Consider the following 25862-nt stretch of genomic DNA (forward strand, 5'->3'; position numbering starts at 1 on the left):
TTTGCAGGCTGAATGATGTAATTAAAATGAGCTAATCAAAAGCCAAGGAGGTCTTGGGTATCCCAGAAATAGAGAGGCAAAAAGCAACACAGTTTTCAAGCCTGGCCTTAATTTGAGATAGGTCTAGCACAGCTATCCTTGATGCTGATTTTCAAGGTTCAGGAACTGGGAAAATAAAGCTGAATGCCCTCTGAACACATGCAGAATGAATGTCTGAACAATTCTATAAGGATACCAAGTTCCCAGCATAGTTGTCATCAGTCTTCCAGATTACATGAAATTACTGTCAGACTTACAGAAACGTTCCCACTCTTTCTGCTTTCACAAATTAACTTCTAGGAGGGATTTGCAATCCTGTGGAACAATGTGATTTTTTTTAAAACCAATGCAACTGTGGCTAAATTGTGTCAGTGGAACAATTAAATTGATTACCAAACACTTTATTGGTTAATATAATGTCTTGCCTGCAAAGGCAGAATGGGTGCTGTGTAATATGGAGGAAACTAGTTGCCTAGCAACCCATTCTCATAGTTGAGGTTCCTGTCGCTTGGGAACAGAGCAGCACGTAACTCTCGGAGGAACTGACTGAGTTCTAGGTCCGAGTCCCTGCATCGTACAGGCCTTCCGGTAGAAAGAGCCTTCCATGATCGCTCATCCTCTGTGTCTGCTTGTGCTAGATTTGTTTGGTTACAGCCCATTTTCAAGCAGCTCATTCTTTTAAAACCAACATTACAAGGATACTGGGCTAATGCCAAGCCTTGAATTCTTAATACTGCCAGGAAAAGGCAGGCCAAATGCCTCTGGTGAGATTTTAAAAAGGCCAGAGAGGCAGCTGTATGGATAAAGGACAAATAGAAGCACAGCTGACAGGAAAATGCAGCCAACCCAGAGCTCAATGTCGCCTCCCCTTCCCCACAAGTCCATTCAAAAATTCTTGATTCATTTCTTAGAAAACGAAAATGGCCCTGACGTGGAACACTTTTTCATGAGGCAAAGATGCACGTTCTGAGAGAATGGGTGCTGTGCCTCAGTTTTTATAAAATGGAGCCAAACCTGACAGGGCACCATTGCCAGCTAGGGTCTGTTGCCCATTTCATTGGAAACAAAAGGCTTACTTCATAAACCACTTTTCCCAAGGAGATTTTTTTTAAAAAATCTAAAACTTCCACCTAGTTCTCCCTTCCAGTTCTGATCACAATTCTTTGGGTTCTCGGCATAAGCAACAGAAATCTGCAAACTTCATAATAATTAATCTGGTGAGGTTAGATTTTCCCCCCTCTTTTGCCTATGCTTTGAAATCCAGCAGTATTGGTGCTCTCTATTTCTCCCATTCATTTTCTTACTAGGTGGCCTGGATGAAACTAGGTTTTGAAGGAAAAAAGGGTAATTGGGGTGGAGTGAGGGCAGGGGGGAGAATGCAGAAACTAAAAAGCTGCCATACATCTATAACGTTCTCCTGATAAACACGAGTTATATTTTAAAAATGCGTTTGACCAGGACAGTAGCTAAGTAATGCTATCAAGCGGTCCATATCTGCTTGACATATAAACAGAAGCAGCAAAACCACAGCTGGCAGGAAAACCTATCAGTGGCCCTCTTACTTCTACAATGGTTTCACAGGAAACAAAAACGACTGCTTATAAAAGTTTTTCCTATCCTGCAGTACAACTCTCAGTGAGGTCATGCTTTTGTTTTTCTGTATTTTTTACACAGATAAAGTGGCTATATATTCTGGTCCCATCAGAAAACTAGGCTGCACGTTGTTCCCCTACCGGACTCTACCCTTGGTATTCCTTAGCACTGAGGCTGCAAAGCTCTGAGTCACGCCCACCAAACTGGTACCGTCCACCTCAACGATCAGGTCATTCACCTGGATCCTAAAAAAGGAAAAAGAGGAAGTTAGAAATAGATCAACTGTCCAACTGCATCCGTGCAAAGTCAAGTGTGCAGCCAGAGGAGGACTGCTTATGAATTCAGTGGTAAGCAAACAGCATCACTCTACCAAGTTTGTAATTTTAAAAAACTGCCATTCACATCAAAAGTGGTGACTATATTCGCATTTGTGGAGAAATGGAAGATGTTGGCTTATTTTTGGCAAAACTGCCATTACCTTTATCAACAATTACAATAGGCCTTTTTAATATTTAAAGGGATGAATGTTAACTTTAGCTTCATGCGATTTAGATTGCAAGTTAGTTTTCTTACTTGCTCGGGGCTAAACAATAAGCTTTCTGGCTAACTAGGGACATGAATTTGGGACTCCTCCATCCGAACTCACAATTTTATCCACTAAAGCATGCAATGGCTTTTTGCACAACTTCGCGACAGTGGAAGGACACATAACTTTATTTATATTGGTGTAAATATAAATACAAATACATGTAAATATAAATACACATTATATTTGTACCACTCTGGGACACAGACCAAAGGTTAAAAAACCACTGGGATAACCTTTGATGGATTCTGGGGAAAACCTGCTCGCCTTTTTATAAAGTTAAACAGAAAATCAGGTAGAGAAGAAAACACAAAAAGCCCTAGTCAGAGCACACAAAAGATCTTTGCTGGGTGCAACCTGCAGAGCAATTTTTGTGATTCTGCTGAGCTTTCGCCCATGAAGGCCTCTGTTTATATTTTGCTGGTGTTCCTGCTACTGGGCAAGGAGCCATGTTGGTTGCCATGACAGCGTGCAGGAGCCCTGCTGGCATTTAGTACCAGGGCTGCTTTTCCTTCCCATCCTATCTTCCTTTCTGAATAGTTCAGTTCCATGAAAATACACAGGCAACTATGAGGCAATCCATTTCAGCAAAGAGATAGCAGTTCCTTCTTTATTTAAATTAATGGCCTGCCAAATCTCAGAAGTCAATTGCTTAGGAAGCTAATAGGACCTTTATATATAATATATTGAATCCAGCTTATACGCTACCCGTTCACAAAGCTTCATCCTGGGTAAATGAAGTACATGAAGAATAATGGTATAATACTCTTAAAAACTAAGGCAGCTGAAACAATCCAAAACAATCCTGAAAGGTCAGCTCTGGAGCATCTGAATCATTGCCTCCCAAAGTCAACCTCAATTTGGTTAATATATTGCAACAATTGCAACTACAGGACACATGAAAGAGAAATAGATGACTTTTTTATCAATGAAAATGTTTACACAATGACCAACTTGACCTTCCTTTAAAAGAATCCTGGAAGGAAAAAAAATGACTGATACATTTTGAACCAGGAAGGAATTTTTTTATCATATTCTGAAACACTATAGAAAAAGCTAACATACTTATTTCCTTCTTGATGGTAGTGAAATAATGGTTTCTTTTAAATTCTTCTCAGCTATACACTCTGTGAAAAGGAAAACGCAGGAATCGTACTGGACTATTAGGGTGAAACTATCCTTTTTTTCAACTGTACATCTATTTTTATTACTTCTACTACTAATACGTCAACTGTATCTTCATCAGTTACCCCATTTTCTTCTGCTGTATTTTACAGCACTTTTACTACTACTGTTTTTTACTTCTACAGTAAACAGAGCACATGGAAACTTACAAATATACTTGTTGTTGATCAGTATTTAGACTAGCTGACGAGTATTTGGTTTAAAAATAAAAATAAAGCTTCTTATCATGATCCTGCAAACATGAAAGCTTAGTTTTGATGTTTGTATGACAATCTTGCATTTAATTGGCATTCTCTATGAGATGTATAGGTTCACAAATTCCAGGGAAGAAACAGCAGACTAGACAGCTCTGGGAAAAGCAGGGCTGATGACTGCGGTGGAATGAAGATCTGGCAAGTAGACCGGCTCTTCAATAACTCCTCTCTGGACGTGAGAGGACTTGAGATTGCCCACAAGTGTTCCAGACAGCTGCTCCTTAGGAGGAGACTGCAAGACAGTGGTTTAGGGCAGGTTTAGAGCTCTGGGAGACAAGGGAATAGCCATCTTGCTCAAATCGTGGTCAGCCCCTTTGAAAGAATACTAAGTTTGCATACTTCCTTTTCTAATCGCTTTTGGAAATTGCTTGTTAACTTTAACTCCTTTTCAGGAACCTTCAGATCAACAAGTTTTACAACACTGGGTGAGTTTCCTTCAATCCTTAGCAAAAGAAGTTTTACCTACAAGTTTAAGAACTTAATTTTTTTTTTTGGAATAAAAAGCAAAAGGGAATTAAAACTTCAATTTTAGAAAGTTACAAATGGACTAAGTGTCCAGATAAATTTGAAATAAGATATTGGAATTAAGTATAAAGAATCCTTCCTGTGGGAAAATGCTTCTGTTTTGAATTTTTTTAGAAAAAAACATAAGATAAAACTTAAAAAATTGAACACAAGAGGGAACTGAAGATTACAATTAAAGGAGAAGAACACTCAGATTTACAATTACAGAATGAAGCAAAATATGTTAACATTGGGCATACTGAAGGATATTTTAATCCTGTTTTATTGTAAGCCGCCCAGAGTCCCCTCGTAGGGGAGCGATGGGCGGTGAATAAATTTATTAAATAAATAAATACTGAAGGGTATTTTTGAACAATGGACCCAGAAGTTAACTTTAAGAGTGTCTGCCTCTATAGACAGACTGTGTTTAAAAGATTTTATGGAAGAGGAACCTGACAAGATCGAGACTGAGTTGAAAGTGGATTACAAATGACAGGTTATAAGAATGACATGGAAAAAGATGTTACACTGGACATACAGAAGAAGCTGGCTGATGCCTTAATAATTAAAAGGGATATACAAATAACAAACCAAGAAACTGACCTGGATAATTTTCCTATACTGGATTTAAAAAGAGGTTTTTTGAGGGATTTTGTGAGAAGGGACAAAGAAAAAAATGAAAACAAGTTCTATGACATTATTTGAAAGGAGTAAAGATCAAAATTGTTAGAAGTAAAAGGAAGGAATATAAAGTTGGTTTATTTGATCAAGGTTAAATAGGTATGTTGTTATCTCTGGTAACCCTTAATGGACTTTTGCTGACATCAGGACTGAAATGATGAGGCTTTATAGATTTGTTTATAGATAAGAGATGGGATATGGGAAGAGGTCATTTGCTGTATTTTAAAAAAAGGTGATAAGTTACTAAAAGTGTTCATACTTCTGATGAAGGGGGAAGTCACTTCTTTATATAATCCTTTTCTTTTTCTTTACTATATTCTTATTTTTTTCTTTCTTTTCTATTTCTCTATTTTTTTCTTTGTTCTTTCTTTTCTGCACCTTCTATTTTTCTTTTTTCTTTAGTTCATATTAGTTTTTACTGTTGTAATTGCAATCTTTAATAAAATTACTATATTAAAAAAAGGATGTATAGGTTCACAAGATTTCAGCCACTTTCTCCCCCCTAAAAAAGTTTAAAAACTATTTCAAATGGTCTGCTGTCATTGTTCTGGGGAATGGCCAGCATTCTGGAACACATATGCTCTGTGCTGTCCAGCCCAACCTCACCACATCTGCAGGGTCCGTGTGTGTGTGTGCGTGTCAAAAAAACTGAAGATGGCAACCACAGCAGCACAATCACAACCAACTCCTTTTATACATGCACTCACATCACAAACACATAGAAAAGAGGTGAGGCTTTATGTGTACTACTGGACCATCACCTTGACATTTTTCATCCCTCTTTGTGGATAATGCTGGCCCACCTTTGCTGTATGCTGTTGATGTTCCCTAGTTGGGTAATGAAACATCTCCAAGCAAACAACAATGCTCAGACAGCACGAAGAATGCCATAGTTCAACCCTAAGCTACAGATATTCTCTTCTATTGGAATTCAAATATTTTTCCACTCAATTGTAAGTAGCTGAAGTTGGTGCTTCTTCTTTCTTCCTTAAGTGTTTTAGTTTCTATTTACAATCTTCATCAAATGACAATGTTATATCAGACTATTTTTGATGAAGAATGAAATCTACAATCTTCTATTATAAGCCTTAAAATCTAGCAAGTAAATAAAGTGAGTACAGCAGTGGGTACAAATTCAATAATTAGTATAGTGAGCATGGCAGGAACAGTTAGATTTCCTAATAGAAAAACATTTACAGCAGGAATGAATGACTGGTGGCCCTCCAAATGTTGAACTTAAACTTCAAACATCCCTCACCATTGACTGGTGGGAGTTCCTCAACACCTGGAACACCAGAGGTTCCCCACCTGATTTATAGCACTGATAGCTAAGACTTAGCAAATTAAGCTACTGCAGAATAATCAAAAACATACTTTTTTACTTTTAGAGAATTAACAAAATTAGAAATTAAAAAAACCCACAATCCAATTCTTAATTCTGAAGTGAAGTTTCTAATTATAATGCCCTGAAAGTGAGATTAAGTCTCAGAGAAAAGCTATATATTATACCAAAATCATATGTAACAGTTCCCTCTTTTTTCCAATTTTGATTAAGGGCAATTTGAATTCAAAAATTGGGGGTTGGGGGGGAGGCAAAGGAGTGTTTAATCCATCTTCCGCCTGTCTGTTCTACTTCCCTTCTGAATATCCCCTTCTCAGTTGCTCTTTTCATTCATGGGATTCCAGACTGCTTACAATGTGATTGGGTACCAGAATATTGTCAGTGGGAAGCATTTGGGCAGGATTTTCAAGGGCAAACCAACTGCCAGGTGAAGGGTTAAAGCATCTTTTCTTCTAATGCAAACTGCATCCTCCAAGGACAGTTTGCAGTGGAAAATGAGCTGCTGAAGCTACAGCTGCAATGTAAGATATAGCTAGTCCTCCTAACAATTCTTTAGGAACAAAAGCTGTCTTTTTGTTGCATAACACTATTTCCATCTAATGTTTCTGTTTATAATTTGTTTTTGACATGTTCATGATCTGTTATGAGGATGGGAGAACAGATGGTTTAAATATAGTTTCTCCTACAAAATATAACAAATAATAAATAAATGAACTAGGTAGCTTTGGAGGACGATGTCTGAAGGTATTTCTATGCAATCTGGGTTTCTAAAGAAAATTGTAAGTGCATCCTCACATGATCCAGATAGATCACATTCAGGTTGTTAATTATTACTTACGTAGTTTGCCCTTGGTAAATTAAAACCACATTTAAGAGCGACTAAATATCCCATGATCTTCCTACCAATGTGTGGAGAGAGATGAGGAGCACTGTCTTGTGGTTTGCTATGTGAAAAGTAGCCATTTTAGGACTAAATTATTTGGGCGTTGGCACTCCTGTCTGCTGTTCTAAGTGGCAAATATAATCTCTTATCACATTTTATAGGGCTGTGCAATGCTTCAGCTCTTTCAATGAACTACAGAGAGGTGCTATATCTGGACTTCGGCGCATTCCAAAGAAGCTTTTCCAAATTTGAACCACAGTACATAGTCCAAATGTTTCATGTTCCTACAGTAGCATATATCAACAGAAACAGCCATCACTGATATTGATTAAAAAGAAATTACTCCTCAAATCCTAGGCTTAATTACTAAATTTATTTAAAAGAAAATCTTACTAGGATTGGGATGAAATGTCAAAAAGGCCACTATGAAACAGACCCTGTTGTCATTTGGGGCCATTTCCCCTAGTGCTATAAATGTGTATATAAAATAGTCAAAACTAACCAACAGACTCTTCCAGTGCTTAGAAGCCTTTACTGCTTTTGTTGAATGTTTCCATGTACTTCATTAGGAAATGATTACACACAAACTAAATTAGTTGTCTTAAACTTGGCAATTTATTTATTTATAGAACACAATCCTATGTGCTTACTCAGAAATAAGTCCTACTCACTGTTCTTATGGAAATGAGTGGAGGATTAAAGCCTGAATCCTGTTAAACTTTATGAACCCTACTTCTGAGTAAACATGCTTAAGATCACTCTGTAACATTCTTAGTGCTTGTACTCACATTATGAGAATATCCCTAGCACCTGAAAAGTTTGCCAGAGAGTAGCAGAATAAAAAAAGTAGACTCACATGGATAGAAATTGTAAAAGTGGAGCTTTTAGTTGCTATTCTCTCTTATTTTTATGGGCTTCCCCTTCTACTTTTTGAGCAAAATCAGCCAAAAATAAATCTTGGATGGAAAAAGAGAGCCTGATGTCCCTCTTTCAGGGTGGGTATGATTTTTCACTCTCCGTCAAAGAAGAAGCTTCGAATTTTTCAGCAAAATCTACCTCACTCTGGTATCATGTTAACAAAATGCTACATTGATATTGGTAGGGCAAATATAATGTGTGGAAGGTGAGTTTTTAGTCTTATGTAATGGCATCTTATGATCCTGAGCTTTTAGGGAAGAAAACATGTATACCTTTCTCCTCTGGGCATGTCAAAATTAGAACTTATCACAGAAAAAAATGAAGAAATCCAGGATTTTAACATAGCTGTACCTAGGCAGCAGTTTTTCTCTTCTGCAGCAAACACGAACAATACAGATAGGAATTCTTGTTTTGGAATTAACTATAACCTGTAGGTTCTCCTTCCAAGATAAATGTCATTCCCAATGTGATATCAATCATACTGACCTGCCATCTCGGTGAGCTGCTCCTCCTTCCGTCACAGTCTTGACAAATATGCCAAGTTTTTCTAGACCCATATCAGCTCCAGCCCCCATTCCGATAATACTGATCCCAAGACCCTCAGAATCTGCATGAGAAAAAGGAAGAGGTGAATTGCATTCAAGTATGAGGTGCAACGACTGAAAGTTACCAGAATCTGATAATAAATCCAATAAATCTGCTACTGCAAATTTCCTCATCAACTACAGGAAAATCCTTCCTGGCTCTTCAAAGAGAAATTGGCTGTGTTCATTCAACATGTTTAATCAGGTCAGTTAAAAACCTAGCAGCTGTATCTGTACAACATGCTTAGTGTCATTTTAACTCTGGTCAAAATGGTTGGGGGCGGGGGGATGGGTGGACTAAGTGTCTTGTGCAATATCAGCTCATTTAATTTGTTTACAGTTCAATTCGCCCCCAATTCCTGCTGTGCTGTGTCACTGTGATGGGGGGGAAGGGTGTTCCTGGGAGGGATGAACATAGAACACCTGGAAGGTATTTATTTTTTATTGAACGTTTTTATATAATTAAAAGATAAACAAGAAGGTGTATATAAAGAGAACGTAGAAAAGGATAAAATATAAAAGTGTTAGAAACAGTACAGATAAAAAAGAAAAAAGAAAATTAATGATGCCACTTCCAATCTTCTTTGCAGCAGATACAAACAAACTTTTAACATTTTCCCCCTTTTTAGAATTACAGTATATAGTTCCCTTCTTCGCATATTCATCCCATTTTTAATCAGCAAATCCAGGAATCACCAGTTCGTTTTTGTCCATTTTCAGCAAAAAGTCCATAAACACCTGGAATTTAACCCAAGAGTATATATTTCCAGCAGGGTCACCCAAGGTGTGAAGGTCATTCCAGCTGCCCAGCTAAAGCAAGCAGGTACCTTATTGGGCAGCAGCGATATAGGAAGATGCTGGAGGCAGATGATCACTTTAGTGACAATGGCAAAAGCATCAGTTCATACTGTGTGGGAGAAGGCAACTGTAAACCACCCCTGTAGTTTTATCAAGAAAACCACATCGGTAGAAAATATAAAATGATATAATGCTGGATGATGGGCCCCTCAGAATCTTATGGCATGCTACCGAGGAACAGCTGAGGATTTTTCAGAATACTAATGATGTTTATGATATAGCTAGATTAAAGCCTTTGAGACATCTAGTTCCTGATGTTGCCATACAGGAAAAGAAAATCCAAAGCTGCAAAGTCAGAATTACTATGGGAACATGGAATATAAGATGCATGAATATGGGAAAGCTCAACTCAGTGAAAGATGAAATTAAATAACTGCAAATTGACATCTTAAACATCGAAGAATTGAGATGGACTAGGATTGGACACTTTCAGTCAGAAGATCACACTATTTATTGCCCAGGATATGAAAATCAAAGAAAGAATGGCATTCCTTTTATAGCTAGGAAGGGTTTAGCAAGAACAGTACTTGGCTACAATGCAATCAATGGCCAAATAATATCAATCAGAATTTATGGAGAACCCTTTAATATGATGATCATCCAAGTTTATGCTCCAAATGCTGATGCAGAAGAGGAAGCTGATGAGTTTTATGATCAAGTTCAATTTCAAATTAACAGAATACATAAGCAAGATGTGGAATGCCAAAATTGGAAACATTAAAGAGGAAAGTATAGTTGGATTGTATGGCTTAGGATACCAAAAAGCAGGACATCGACTTAGCAATTTCTGCCACTCCAGTGTCATAGGTAACTCTTTCTTCAAACAATCGAACAATGCCTCTATACATGAACATCACCAGATGGAGAACACAGAAATCAAATTGACTATATTATTGCTAAATGGAGGTGGAGGAACTCAATTATAGCATCAAAGACATGGCCAGGAGCTAACTGTGGAACAGATCATGAACAACTCATGTGTAAGTTCCAAGTTAAGCTAACAAAGAAGAAAGCCAACCTGTACTCATGACACAACCAGTTTCTACAATATGATCTAGAACTATACCCATCATTTTCAAGGAGAACAACAGGAATTGCTTTGAATTCCTGAGCCTCATTGATAGAGAACCAAAGGAATTGTGGAATGAACTGAAAGAAGGATGAATGTGAAAAGAGACTGACAAAGATGGAGAAACAGAAGAAAGCAAACTAGATGTCAGAACAAACTGTGGTAATTACCAAGAAGAGAACAGAAGCCAAAACCAAGAAAGAAAAAAAATCTCAGGAAGGAGCTTTACAAATAGTTTCAGAAAGCTGTTAGAAGAGACAAGAAGCAGTATTACAACAACATCTGTAAAGACACTGAAGATGGAAACAAACATGGAAAAACAAGGAAAGTATTTCAAAAGATCTCTGAACTCAGAAGGAGGTCCCAACCTCAATGTGGTATGTTAAAGAACACCAATCGACAGATGGTAACTGATTCAAAGGAGATCAAACAAAGATGGAAGGAATATACTGAAATAGTGTATAGCAGAGATGTCAACACCCAAGACAGCTTAGTGGGTATTCCCTACTTGCAAAACCTCTAGTACCAAGGTTGAATACTAGAGGTACTCAGTTGATTGAGTTATTATTTGGCCATTGATTGCATTGTAGCTAACTAGGTATAGATAGATATATAGATATAGATTGACTATACTTGATTAATAGTCTAGAAGATGAAGTTAGATCAGCACTCTAGTTATTAGTAAGTTGTAAGGCTACAGGAACTGATGGAATACCTACAGAAATATGGCAAGCAACAGAAGAGGAATCAGTAAAGGTTCTAACCAAGCTATGTCAGCAAATCTGGAGAACGACACAGTAGCCAGCAGATTGGAAGGGGTGAATCTACATTACAATACCAAAAAAGGAGACTTAACAGACTGTGCAAACTACAATACAATATCCTTAATTTCACATGCTAGCAAAGTAATGCTTAGAAAATCCTACAAAGATTAGAGCCATATAGGAAGAAAAAGAGCCACCAGATGTTCAAACTGACTTTAGGAACACAAGACATTATTGCTGATGCATATTGGATAATTGAGAAAGCCAAAGAATACCAAAAAGAAGTCAGTATGTGCTTCATTGATTATAGAAAGGCCTTTGATTGTGTTGACCATATCAAACTGTGGAATGTGCTTACAAAAAATGGAATTCCCAGAACATCTTATTATCCTCATGAGAAACCTACATACAGGTCAGGAAGCCACAGTACAGACAGAACATGATGAAACAGACGGGCTCCAGGTTGGCAAAGGAATGAGACAAGGATGAATACTCTCCCCTTATTTATTCAGTCTATATGCTGAATAAATATTAAGACAAGCTGGACTGGAAGAAGATGAGTCAGGTTTTAAAACTGGAAGAAAAAACATCAATAACCTGTGCTATGCTGATGACACTACTCTGATAGCTGAATATGCAACTGACCTGAAAGCTCTAGTTATAAAAGTCAAGGAGTAAAGTAAAAAAAAGGGGACTAAAATTAAATATAAAGAAGGCCAAACTAATCACAACAGGTACAACAACCAGCCTTAGAACTGACAATGATCCTTAGTACAAGGATGAGTAACTTCTTTTCTATCCAGGGCTACTCAGGGGTAATCTGTCACAGGACACATGGTAGGCAGGACTGAAGCAAGCCCTGGGTGAAACCACAGCCAAGCCTAAGTGGGGACTAGATGAAAATACATAGCTAGCCTTACCTTAGCATGGTATATGAACCAGGACATCATGTTAAGCCACAATACTGTTTGTTTTGTTTGGCATTGTATGTTATATGAACACAGCAACTAAATTTTATTCACTTTGGTTTAGGGTTTAGCATGTTTATGATTCCAGCCACATTGACTTTTAAGCCCACTGTTTTCTTTCTTTCGTTATTGTTCTTTTTTCTGTTTCTCCTGAGCAGCAGGCTGCAGGAAAGAACAGATACGTCTTATCAAAGATCTAAACTAATTTCTTGCTGACCGTTTTTTTAAAATTAGGCTGAGGGCCCTTATAGCCCTGTGAACCAAAGTAGCCCATACCTGTCATAGCAGTTTATTTTCCTTGTTGCTTTCCCTGAGCCATTCCTAAGGGAAAAACAGCTGATAAGGGAAGGGCAAAAAGATAGATGGAAATGATTGTGGGAAAGCAGTTAAAGATGATGAGCGAAATACACAGCAAGTTGGGAATATGAACCTTCTCAGAGAAAAGCTAGCTTATACACACCTATTCTTAATATGAGTGTGAACAAGGCAAGGAGGAGGACTCATACTGCAGAAAAATCTGACCAAAATGCCTTATGTTCTCTCTCTCTATTCATGTCAGTGTTACAAAGCTGGTTCTTATTTAGGAGCGACTGGCAGGGCAAATATTCATTCAGGGAACTCTTTGAGCAACCTTTTCATTTTAACTGTGGGGATTTCTTTCTTTCCATATATCTGGATGAAAACAACATCCCATTGCTACCAGTTCCCCAAAGGAAAATTCACCTCCAAACACATTTCTCCCATTACCTTTTTCCAGTTCCACAGGAAAGAGGTCTAGCCTTTCCACTCTCTTCTCAAGTTCATACTCTGCTGAGGCAGCCATGGGATCAACATCTTCATTTCGACGGTCATATTCCTCATTGGAATAAGTGCTGAAAACCTGGAAATAGATTTTAAAAGGCAAGAATGAATAATACAGATGTAAAAATGTCCTGATTTTGAGTAAACTCTTAGCCTGAAATTTGTCAACTCAAAACCTGGCTCTGGGACATGGAAATTAATGCTTCTGAGAATATTTATTTATTCAATCAATTTGTATAGCTGCCCATCTCACATTTGTGACTCTGGGTGGATCACACAGTTAAAAACAACCAAATAACACAACCAACAAACAAAATCCAAAAGTCAGTAAAAATACAATAACCCTCTCTAACACATTAAAAGCCCCATTAAACACCAAATTACAACCTAGAAACAGAAAAAGCAGGCAAGTGAAAGTCATGGATCAATCAATATAGCGATCTGGCAGGCTCTGAACCATAATCAGATCCCCAAGTATGCAGATATGCAGAGTCTCCTTCACTCACCAAAGAGTACAGGTAGTTCTCATTTAGTGACCACAATTGGGATTGGCAACTTGGTCATTAAGTGAAGTGGTTACCTCACAAACCAATGTACTGATTGTAACTTTTTGATAAGGCTGATAGAATTCCAGATGGTTGGATATCTAGGAACCAAAATATTTGATGCTCCTGAATACCTAGGAATTTAATTTTCCTCCTTGCATTTCTGTCCAAAATTGCATGTCTAAATTATAGAAACTTGTTAACCCATATGGTTAAATTTCAGTACCTTTCATTTTAGACACCAAACAATGGGAATGGAATTTACTTCAGTGCACTTGGATAGGATTAGGTAAAAGTCCCCAGTGACAGCTAAAAAAAAGAATGCTCAGAATCTCTTGCCAAATATTTTCCAGAGTAGATGGGTCACCTTGATAACACGTGAGCCAGAATTCATTGTTGTAGAGGCCGTCAGGCTGTTTTTATTGTATTTTAATCTTTTTAGCTTTATTGTAAACCGCCCAGAGTCCCTCTTTTGGGGGAGATGGTGACGGAATTAAACAAACAAACAAAGGATTGAATGAATGAATATCTAGTTCTGCTTCTTGTATGATCAATTTTGGTTCCCAGTTCTTACTTCCCAAATCAGAAGCCATATTTAGATGTTCTCTCATGTCTGTAGGAGACAGACCTTGTTGCCAGAAGAAATTTGTAACACATCTGTGAAGTTTAAACTTTTATGCCATTTTGTTCATCCTTTTAATATATTTGTTCCTAGTATTTTGTTCCTGCAGTAAGCTGTTTTGTGAGTCTGCTATATCAAAGGGGATGGTAGAAATTATGTAATCTCACTAAACTATAAAAGACTACCCCTTTTTGACAGATGTAATCAGAGACAATCAGTTTCATGTGATAAACAGACAAAGCACTAAGTTGATCTAGCAAAATGCCTAGTTTAATTTCGTATTTGCAAAAACTTTATAGGCAACTAGGACTTCAATGCAAGTACATCAAGAGGTTGGTGAAAAAGGCATGGACTACTCTGTCTCTGTTCTGCCAATTCACTTGGTTCCCAAATAAGCCACAGAAATAATACATTCTTCTTCCACAGCCAGCATGGAAATATAGCCTTTAATTGGTAATAACAATTTCTGCAAGAAAAATCTGTGGGCTTATCCAAAGATTGAATGGCTGTATCAGGCTGTAATTCTGTGCTCAGCTTTTCTGAGAGCAAGTTCCACTGATGTTATAACAAACATGTATATAATTGCCCTACAATCCAGATTTGGGCTAGGTAGGGGGCAAAGCTAGGGTTCTTCCCTATATTTGTACAACAATTTTTTGTGAGCTGACGAGAGTGGGACAGCATCAAAATTGAATAAATAGATAAATACATGTTTAACTGGTCAAAGACTTAGTAACTGCATCCACTTAGGATGCTAAGCTTCATCTTTTTAAACCTATTTTGTGTCTTAATATGTTGAGTGAATCCAGCCTGTTTGATTAGTTCGAGATTAGCGTATTGTAAAAACCCAGAAAATGGATCAATTCAGTAATCAACCTAATAGGTCCAGGGCTGAACCAAAGGTAACTGATGTTGCTTGCTTTCAAATGTTTCAAATTCTTTCCCAATACTTATTGTAGTCTCTGACTTCTTCCCTTTACCATTTGACATTTCTATGGCAAAATAAGAGAACTGCTATGGTAAAATGTTTAAGGGGCTGGATGAGAATGAGAATGATGGGGACCTGGGTTCAAATCTGCTTTCAGCTATGGAACCTCAGTGGGTAGCTTTGGGCCTCTGAGACCAACCTATCTCACATGGTTGTCATCAAGAAAAATTGGAGGAGGCAAAAATACCACCATCTTGAGCACCTAATGAAAAAAATAAAACAATAGCTCCTCTATGGATACTCTTAAGCACTTCTTGACAGTATTTTTTTTCCTGATATGACTGTAATCCTCAGCAAAACTAGGCATATATCCTTTGGCAAACCTTGTAATAGCCTATCAGTTTCTGGCTTCATGTAATAAATAGCTAGCCCACAAATGATGTGCCACAATAGCAAGGAGTCCAGCTCCAAAGCTTTAAGTGGCCATCATTGGTTTCTTTCTTTGCCATTCGAACAGACGTGGTTTTAGATATTCCCAAAGCCTTGGGTCACCTGAATAAATGATAAGAGGTTTCCTCTCTCTTTGCCAGCACCCCCCACCACCCACACACACACACACACAGCTATAAATGCAGTGCTGAAATTAACAGCATTGCTTCCTCGCCACTTCTCCCATGCCACTTTGTCATCAGCTGGCAACATTGCCTGGAAGTAAGGAAGGGAATGGCAATAGCTGGACAGGATAACCCATCTGGTTGTATACTAGGTAAATTCCCAGTGCTTGGTTAGGTGTTTTTACATCTAAAAGCAAGGGAACTATTTCCAACTATTTTATACTTGAAGTAATTGCTGAAATTAATTAATTCAAAGGATCTGTTTAGAGTTTGTAGGTCTCAATGATTTAAATGGGTCTACCTTAGGTATAACTAAATCTAAAACCAATGACCTGTCCAACATAGCATGTGAGGAGATTCTGTGTAGCCCAACATCATTTATGCTGAATTGTATTCCCCCATTCTGCAATATGCAACAACAAAAACAGACACAATGTGATGGATCAGCACATAAAACACACACATGTGCATGCATACATACACACTGACACTTTGAGAATTCATTCAGAAACCTGTCCCTCCCCAAAAGCAGTTCCTGAGTTATTCAAAATCCAGTGTGCCTACCACCCTCTGCTAGTTTTCTCTCTCCTCTTCCTTCAGGCACTGCTCTTGCACTTTCTTGTTCCAAGGGTCCAGTGGTGTCCCAGACTTGGCATCCACCTGCATAGCCACACATTTCTCTCATTTATCCATACAAGATAATCTTCCTTTTATTTTCCCCTTATCTTCCTCAATAAAAAAGAAAATATTCTCTCTCTCTCTCTCTCTCTCTTCTAAGCCAGGAGTGGGCAACCTGCCACTCTTAGAGCTGCTTGTGGTCTTTGGCCCAGTTTCAATGGTCTTTTGCAAGCCATTAGTTTAGATCTTTAGCAAGAGCAATGTGTTCCTCTTACAACATTCCCTGGCAAGGAAGAAGAAAGAGGGAGGGAGGGAGGGAAGGAAGGAAGGAAGGAGAGAGAGAGAGAGAGAGAGAGGGAATGGGATGGCAGAAGAATAAAAAGGAAAGTGGGCAGCAGAAAAAGGAAAAACAGCGGGGTTGTCTCTAACTCCACCCATTCATGTTTTCAACTCCACCCACCACTGGTGGGTGGAGATGCATCCTCTGGTTGTTGAAGATGCATCTTCTGACAAACAGTTATCTGCTTCAGTTCTAGATGTAATGCACTTGTCTTGCCCCACTTCCAATTCTTTGCAAAATCCCGACTTAACTGTGATCCCCCTACTTTAATTTTTCCTACTGGAGAGAATCACTCCTAGCTCTTTCCACCAGCATTCACAGCAGCAGGTTCAATTCTCTAACGCCCCCATCCTCAATCTCTCACGCTTTGCTCTATCCTGTAATTGAGCCACACAGGCTGTCACAGCCAGTAAAGAAAAGCAAGTGAACAGTACCCTCCCCCCTCCAAACTGCTACAGCATTAATTAAGTTGCCAGGGTAGCCACCTGCTTGCCTTCACCCTGCCGTTCCAGTGCATCTTTGCACCACCTCCAAGGCCTGACTTGTGTGTGGGAAGGAACAGAAGTTGGGGAAAACGTTCATCTCCCCACATCCACTCTAGATTTAACAAAACCCTTTTCACATCTCTTGGATGCAGAAATACAACATCAGATGGACCTGCCAAGAGATAATTCATCTGCACAGAGAGAGAGAAACAGTGAGAAAGGTCTAGCAGCGAGGAGATAAATATATTTAGGTATGTTTTCCAGAGTTTTCTTTTCTTTTTTTTTACTCTGCTGAAAATTATTATTTCTTAACAAAAACAAAAAAACAAAATGGGATGTTATTTCCCATCCCATCCTCCCACAACATAGGTCCTCCTCTTTAGATGTATGTGGCTGGGAAGGAATATTTCACCTAATCAGAAGAGTTGGGTATGCATATGGCACCAAGCCACTGCTTGTTTTCTTTGGCCTAGCATGATGTGTGACCCTGACCAATGAGATTTGGCCGGGATGGACAGCCTGGAGTCAAGAAGCCTCATGTAGCCTCTGTTGGAGGTCCTGGCAAATCGGCATGCCTCAATTAGCATGTAAATGAGTCTGTCCCACGATGCTACTCTCTATGCTATTGAGGAAGCTGTTTGTTGCCACTCCCACTTCCTCCCTCTCTCTTCCTCCTCCTTCACCATCTGAGAAGAAGCATGTTATGCTTCTCTCTCCATCTTGGGCCTAAAGCCATGTGGGTGCCCCTTTCTTCCATGCAGCTCTTAGCAGCTACAGGGCTAAGAGATCACTAAGTATAGGGAAAGAACAGAAGAAACAAGGAACATCATTTTTCCACTGAAGATGAATGTAACTGAACCAAAAATAAAGTCAGTAAGACTCTTTTAACTTATCTTAAACCTACTTCGTCTAAGCGTGTGATTCTTTATGCTTGGGAGGGCTGAGTGTATAAGATCAATAACCTGTATTTCTCTGACATGCTCATTAAAGCTATTTAAGATAATATTCTTTTTCTGTGCGCAGCTTCTCCACTGTGTTAAGCTCTGCTCCACTCAGTGGTCTTGGCTGTCCACTAATGGCTTCAGCCTCTGCCTGCTTTTCCGCAGCCACCCAAATTCACTCTGTCAATCTCAATTGATTTAATCTACTGATGTTGGCAGAGTAAAAGAAAATATTGTTTCCATCTAACCAATACCAGTCCTAGGAGGCCATCAGCAAAATTCCCTCTAAATAGATTTCTTCCTATGTTGATAATCTTCTGGGGGACGTATCTAGCACTAGCAATGTGAGGGAAGCAGCCACTTTATATTCTGTTCTAAGCAGCCTGAAGCCATCATTTAAATTATTCCCTGGCACTGTAAGCATTTAAAATAGCAATTTCCCACAATGCCCTGCAGCAATGCTACATTTGGAGCATTGTGAGGAATATTTAAACAATTCCAAACTTGCAATGAAGCAGAGGAATGGAAGGGGTAGAGGAAGGCCCGGCCAGGATAAGTGCAGCAGTGGACTCTGGGCATCCGGTAGCTATTGAATGTCATGTGATGTCAGCTCCTTCCTTGTCAACCACCAGAGTGAATCACACGTGATTCCTAGACTGGCCTGCAGTTAGTTGGGACCTCTGCTGTGTTCTCTTGTTTGAAATATATATTTTACATGTATAAATGATCTAGTCATTGCAGTACAACTTATGAAAAGGGAACCTATTCAATATCAGTTCTTCTCTAGATTGGACATGCTTCCTTGCCCTGTAATATTGTATAACGTGGCCTGCATCACACACTAAATACTTTTACCCATTACATAACTCATGCAAAACAGATCCCAGATGTGGATTCTCTAAAGGCACAGAGAAACAGTCACAGAGGATAAACTCACTGACAGAATAGGCCATTAAAGTTAAATAGATCTTCTAAGTCTAAGGTAGTCTACCTCAGCAGACCAGAGGCTGGATAGAGAAATGGGCCAGATTTGGCTTGGGCTGCAGATGAAAAAAATCCCAATGCATTCCAGCCTTCAGCTGGGGATAGGAATGGAATAAATAAATCCAAAAAGTGAGAATAAGAACTATTTATTGAAGATAGTAAGAAACCATTACCAAAGGAATTTCAGCAACTGCCGTGACTCAAGAAGAAGCCATACGTAGAAACAAAGTCCAAAAACTCTTACATTTGATTTTCTTTCCTGCCCTACTTAATGGACTACTTGCCCCCTCTTTGGAGGAATCTGGCTCATCTACACCTGCCTTTTGTTTTTGTAACTGTCAGATTTGCTATCATGGTATTTCTCATGGATAGGGGTTGATGTCGTGGTTAAAGTACCAGGCTAGAAACCGGGAGACTGTGAGTTCTAGTTCTGCCTTAGGCACAAGGCTGTGGGTGACCTGGGCCAGTCACTTTCTCAGCCCTAGGAAGAAGGTAAGGGCAAGCCACTTCTGAAATCTTGCCAAGAAAACTGCAGGGGATAGTCCAGGCATTCCCCAGGACTCAAGACTGAAGTTGAAGGCACAAAAAAGAAAAAAGAAGTTTGAGAACCATCACTATCCCTATGGGACAAGCAGTTGGGCAATAATTCAGAAGGTTGGCGATTGCTCCATTCTTAAGCATTCTTCCTTCATATGATGCAGGGTGGAGTTGCTATTAAGAGGTTGCAAAGAACTCCAGAAACCATGCTCTGCATGCTTTCCCTTCTTTCTTCGATTTTCCAGCCTAGCCTATGACTAGACTACTGATTGTGTTACTGTAGAGATTATAAAACTCAAAATCCAGCACTATCCAATTGGGATAGGCTTGCCTACAATAAAAACACAGCAGCCCCCTTAACTGACCTGATGGCACTTCAATTCCTGTTGTAGCCATGAACTAAAGACACAAAATCCACCCCACCCCATTAAAAATCTCAGGAATAGCTTGTTGTCCTGGTGGAAGTTGTCTAAGTAGTTATGTGTCTCCCAAGCCCTTGGAGTTAAAGACTTGGGAGTCGGATGTATTTGGTCAAAATACTTGAAGCCATCTGGTTGGTGCTCAGCCTCTACCTCCTGTCTTCCACCTCCACCCCAGCAGTAGATTTATTCTGATTTACACTGATAGAGCTAAGAATCAAACCAAGCTGTACCAAAAAATTCTGCCTACATGCAAGCTGCCAAGTTCTACCAATGAACATGTCAACCTACTAAGCAGTGTATGACTCAACTGGCACACATATGGGGGAAGTCACGCATGCAAGCTAGCCAAGGCCAGGACATCTGTCATAATCTGATAGGATTTCCGCCTTGTTGCACGTATGGGGCAAAACAAAACCACAGCCTTTGGAGGAAACAACGGTACCACCAAGAAAGCATTCGACTCCTTTGCCATTCTGGAATGACTGCTGGATTCAGGAACAAACATCCAGAACACTTTGAGGCAAGCCTGAGTCTGTCAATTTTTTCTAATATTGGGTTATCATCTGTGAAATAAGAAGAGAAAGATTTCCTTCACTATGGAATAATTTTTTCACTCATGGAATAATTACAACAAAGCCCTGTATCTTTAAGTTTACAAGCAAAATTCCTATATTCCTTATAAGCAGATCTGAGCCTTGCCAAAGGCTCAGCCCTAGGAAGCAGGCAATGGCAAACCACTTCTGAAAACTTTAGGGACTTCTCCAGGCAGACACCAGGAGTCAAGACTGACTCAAAGGCACCAAAAAAAAAAAAGGGGGGGGGGGAGGCAGCAAGCTCCTACATATAGTCTTGTGTGACAAAGGATTACTTTTTATCTGTCTTGAATTTACCACCAATCAATTTCACTTCTATGTATTATGGGAAAGGAAAAAGGTTTTTCTTTTCATTTTTCTATCTCCCCTTTACTGCCCTAATATATGATTGCAGTTTTCAGGTTTCCATACTTTTTTCTTAGCAACCATTTGGTTCACATTCACCCACTATACTTTGAAACACAGTTTTGGACTTCTCGTTTGTAAATGCTCCCTTTCCTTATTTATGGAGTTACATATCTGTACACCTTTTATTTATTTATTATTATTCATACCTTGCCCCAACCCTGCCTTCCAAATGTGTTAGATTACAAACCCCATAAGCCCAACCATCATGTAGGCTGGGAGTGGTGGGACTGTGGTCTAGTGCATCTGGAGCACTTCTAGGTGGGGGAAAATGGGTTATACTATTTTACTGTTTAATCCTTTTGGCCTATATGTACAATAAGTGACTCTTAGTTCAATCATAAACAGGCCCACAAAGTACTCCCCTGTGGTTCCCTGAAGGAAAGGCATGTTTCATATTCAAATCACAATGAAAAATTAAAGTGAAACTCTAAGCATGCTTGCTTGGAACTTATTTCCATCAAAATCAATAGGATTTACTTGCATTTAGAGCAGGGCTATTATAGTGAAATATGTCCTGTCCTCTGCCATAAATCTCACAGATGGAATATTGCTCACCCCTATACAAAATTATATGTTATGGAATTGACTAAAGAAAAGGCAAAGTACTAAATGGTATCCAAAGTAAAGGGATATATTCCCTCTTGATTTCAGTTTCCTCCCACAGAAAATATAAGAACTTAATCTAAAATGCATACAAGTGAAGAATCAGTGGTTTGAGCTGGTTCACATTTGCAGACAGAAAATTGCATTATGTTAAAACACACACACACACACATATACACACAAACCTAAATTTATGCCCCATATTAAATTCTAAACATAAAACAGATGCATTATTGTGCATCTCTAAGCAGCAGCAATTGCAGTTCACAAAGCTACAGCTATTGTGACGACCCTATACAAAAAGGGCTCAAGTGCAATTCCTGTGCTAGATTTTTATTGCAGCCCATAGTACTGATAAAAGTATGGAAAGCAGTTGGGACACATTCTTGGTTATTTTCCCAGTGAAAAATAGGCATATTTCTCTTTTGAACATTTGGCCAATTAATAATTTCAGAATGCCCCTTTTTATGTTCAAGGGATTAAAATGTTGGCATTTGTAAATTTTTGTGTTCTACTGATGAAAACTTCTGCACTGTAGTACATGAGAGTGTGCTAACCCTCACTAGACACATGCACTTGCCCATTATCAAATGCACCATTTTCATTTATTTGATATTTTCACTGTGCAATCTTATATATGAAAGATGGTGAACTTGTAACCCTCCATTAATTAACCAAACGACTCCTCTGCATCTCTTATGGCTGACTATGCTGGCTAGGCTGCTGGAAGTTGTAGTTCAGTAATATCAGATAGCAAAAATATATGCACGCTTGTCTGGGAATAAGTTTCACTGACTTTGACACGGGCTACTTTTTCAACAGCCATGCACTGTCAAGTGAGTACAGCAAATACCTGAAACGGTTCTGCTAATTTACACGAATGTTTAGCCTGTTCCACGCAGAAGGTCAAGGGTCAGGAGGTAACCACATTAAAAAACAGTAACAAACAAAACCCTATACTGTATCTGATGCCTAAAAATATCATTTGCTCAGCTTTAGTAACGAATTGCTTTTTCAATCTTCGTCCTCATTTTCCTGATAGAGACGATCTCTGTAATGCTGCGTACAGACAAGACGGAAGAACAGGGGAGCAGAACTTAGCACGAAGCAGGATTTGGGGCAGGATGGGTCTCCTCTCCCCCATTTGCTACTTGGTCCAAGTACATACCTGGCTCTGGAGCAAATGCCAAGCGTTTCCTCTCCGCTCCTGTGCTGTAACTTTCCCTCATCTTTTGCGCTATCTCTTTCGTATGAGAAACTACTCTAGAGTCTTCTGCTCTAAGCAGCAGCATGCAGTTTTATTCTGATACGAGAGAGAAGAGCTAGCTGAAAGTCACCCAGTGAGCTTTATGATCAAGTGGAGATTTGAACTTGATCTGTCAAATCCAGTGACATAACCACTGTATCACACTGGCTGTCAGACAGATTGTTCTACAGAGCCAGGGAGGTGGCCCTGAGGTATATATTCCGAAACCATTAGGTAAACAAAAAGGACAGAAGCATTCAACAAGTCCTGGTAAGGGTAAGTTTCCTGATCTGGTCTACCTTATAGGGCTGACAGTTATGGCTACAGGAACAGGTTCTTCTTGAACTCTAGCTGGAAACCTGTCTGTGCTTCCAGGAGGGTTTTTTAAAATTGGAATTATATCCTTCTGGATGCATCCTAAGACCCTTAAGTGCAGGTAAATCAGGATTTTACTGATAGAAGAGAATTCCAGAGTTGGAGAGAAACATCCAAGAATGTTTCTCTAGACACTCTCAGTGCTTGGACTGGAAGCAGTTGACTGGGGTATTTGGAAGCAGGAAGTCCCTAAGCTATCTGCATGTTACTGGCTGTTTTTCATGATAGTTGTTAATGGGAGTTGTCACATTTTGAACAGAGAGATGTATGTAGATTTTCCACTGGGGGTTTAGCAGTTTGGGTGAATGATTTAGTTTGGGAAAAGTACATGCAGAGGAAAAGTGTTTTAAAAACAGGTCTGTTTTTGCACTGCTGTTCTGATTGAAACTTCCAATGGTTGCATGAAAAGCAAAAATATTAAGTGCTGCAACCAAGCTTTCCCACCTAACCTGCAAGTTGGCTCCAAGTCTGAATGAAAGATTATGATCAGACAAAATAGGCATCTATATATACAAGGAAATGTTTTGCAACATTCTTCATTGCAGCTATTCTTGTCTTCCACAGCAGAGGTGGGCATCTTCAGGCTCCAGGCAACCTCTACTCTATTTCTGTGGCTGCCAAAGTCCCCTCGATTATACTGTCAGAATTTGATGGCACAATTCTAAGAGTTTTCATGTGTGTTTACGGCTGTATGTGCATAAATGAAAAGGAGAATCAGTATGTTGAGTTTCCAACAGATATTAAGTCTAATCCCATTTCCATTATGAAGATATATAAACCCTGATCCAAGATTTCCACGAGTACAAATTGGGTAACAAGATAAAAACACAAAGGTGCATGTTATATTATCTGGAAAGGCTATTAGTTAGATCAATTACATATGGGGAAAAAGCTGATAATTTCAGATTCTTCTGTAATAGCTATATTCCTACACTCAGAGCGTAAACACTATGCTATCTTGATCAGTACTACTCACATCAACTCTCTCCAATTTAGTGCTTTCCAGGTTTCAGATTTCAAGCCCAATCAGTCCAGCAAGCATGGCTCATGTTCAAGGATGATGGGAGTTATAGTCCAAAGCAGCCAAATGCAGCACTTTGGGTATAGCTGACCTAGGTTGACTGGCAGCAGCTTCCTGAATTTTAACAGTTCTTTTCCAGCTGTGCCTGGAGATGCCAGGAATTGAACCTGTGATTTTCTGCCTGGAAAGCATGAGCTTTACTGCTTTTCCTCAAAGAGAAAGATTGTGTATCAAACTAAAAGGCTCTATGAGACCTTCAAACCATACGTGTTCACAGCATCTGCACACCAACAAAGCCCCCCACTTGACCTTTCCCTTTCCATGTGCATGTACTTGTTACATGATGCTGGCAATCCATCTATAGGTTTTCTCCCAGCCTCTTGTAACATTGAGGTACAAAATCTTGATGGTCATTGCTAAACAGCAAGAGGAAGATGAAGTGCCTTGCAAGTTGTAGTACATTTTTATCAAGAATCAATGAGGTATTAAAAAGCAGCAGCAGCCATCCTGCCTGCACAGCCTACATCAACAGGATGTCAGCTGGCCTTGTGCTTTGACACTTTTAAAGTCTTTTTATATTCCATGTGGGTGACCTTTAGGTGACCTTCCTCATCACCCCCTCCAATCTCTTTCTGCATGCTTGCTTTGTTCTTGGGCAGAGGGTTTCCCAACTGAACCAGCTGAGCCAGGACTGCATATATGTTATTACTGATGAAGTAAGATGGGGGTGGAGGGTTTTGTATTTGATAGATGCGTTGCACACAACCCAAACAAAAGGCAGAAAGAGGGGGGTATTGATTTAATCCAGCTGTTAATGGGCATATGCTCCAATAATGGAACAATTCCACCCCACTTCCCTTATCATCAACACAAGCATACTGTAGGACAGTTCTGCTCTGAATATTGCACCTATGTTTTGTCACTTCATGTGAATGGCAGTAGATTTAACAAAACAAAACAAAACAAAACAAAACAAAACAAAACAAAACAAAACAAAACAAAACAAAACAACAAAACAGACATTCAACTCACTAGAGGAATTCCCCCAGCAATTGCTCTTATACCTGAAAAAAAAATAGTCCTTGTAGTATTGCCCAGAATATTCTAGCACATGCAAAGATGGATTGTACAAAATATTTTTAAGGATGCTAAATAAGACTTCATTTGAATCAGAGATCTTTACAGTTCAGCTTTGGGGTAAGGCCTGTTTTGGTATAAGCTTTGGCTGAGAGACAGTGGAAGCTACTATCAAGAAGCACTTTTGTACATTCCTTAGTTGCTCTGAATAAATCAGTACAATCCCTTGGATCAGTGTTTCTCAAACTTCTTTCTCTCAGGACTCCTTCCTACTTTTAGAAATTATGGAGGACCCCACAAGAGCCTTTGTTGGTATGGGTTATATCTATTGATATTTACTACATTAAAAATTAATATTGACACATTCATTGCCACTACCACTTTTCACAATTGTTCGATGGGATTTAATACTGTATCATTTTTCAACACAGGCTGGCAAATAATTTTGATTTCGTGGACCCCTGAGAGGGTCTT

At 39.1% G+C, this 25862-nt stretch overlaps 1 protein-coding gene across 1 annotated transcript in view; it reads right to left on the reverse strand.

Annotated features, from left to right (window-relative positions):
- Nucleotides 1-25862, reverse strand: part of PPP1R9B (protein phosphatase 1 regulatory subunit 9B) — a 70208-nt gene that overhangs the window by 18834 nt on the left and 25512 nt on the right. The window contains exons 2-4 of the mRNA XM_063300858.1: nt 12976-13108; nt 8472-8592; nt 1773-1877 (exon numbers count right to left, since the gene is read on the reverse strand). Coding sequence (XP_063156928.1) covers nt 1773-1877; nt 8472-8592; nt 12976-13108 — 359 coding nt within the window. The remainder of the gene's footprint in view (nt 1-1772; nt 1878-8471; nt 8593-12975; nt 13109-25862) is intronic.

Source organism: Candoia aspera, chromosome 4 (genome assembly GCF_035149785.1).
Source record: "Candoia aspera isolate rCanAsp1 chromosome 4, rCanAsp1.hap2, whole genome shotgun sequence".
Lineage (NCBI taxonomy): Eukaryota > Metazoa > Chordata > Lepidosauria > Squamata > Boidae > Candoia > Candoia aspera.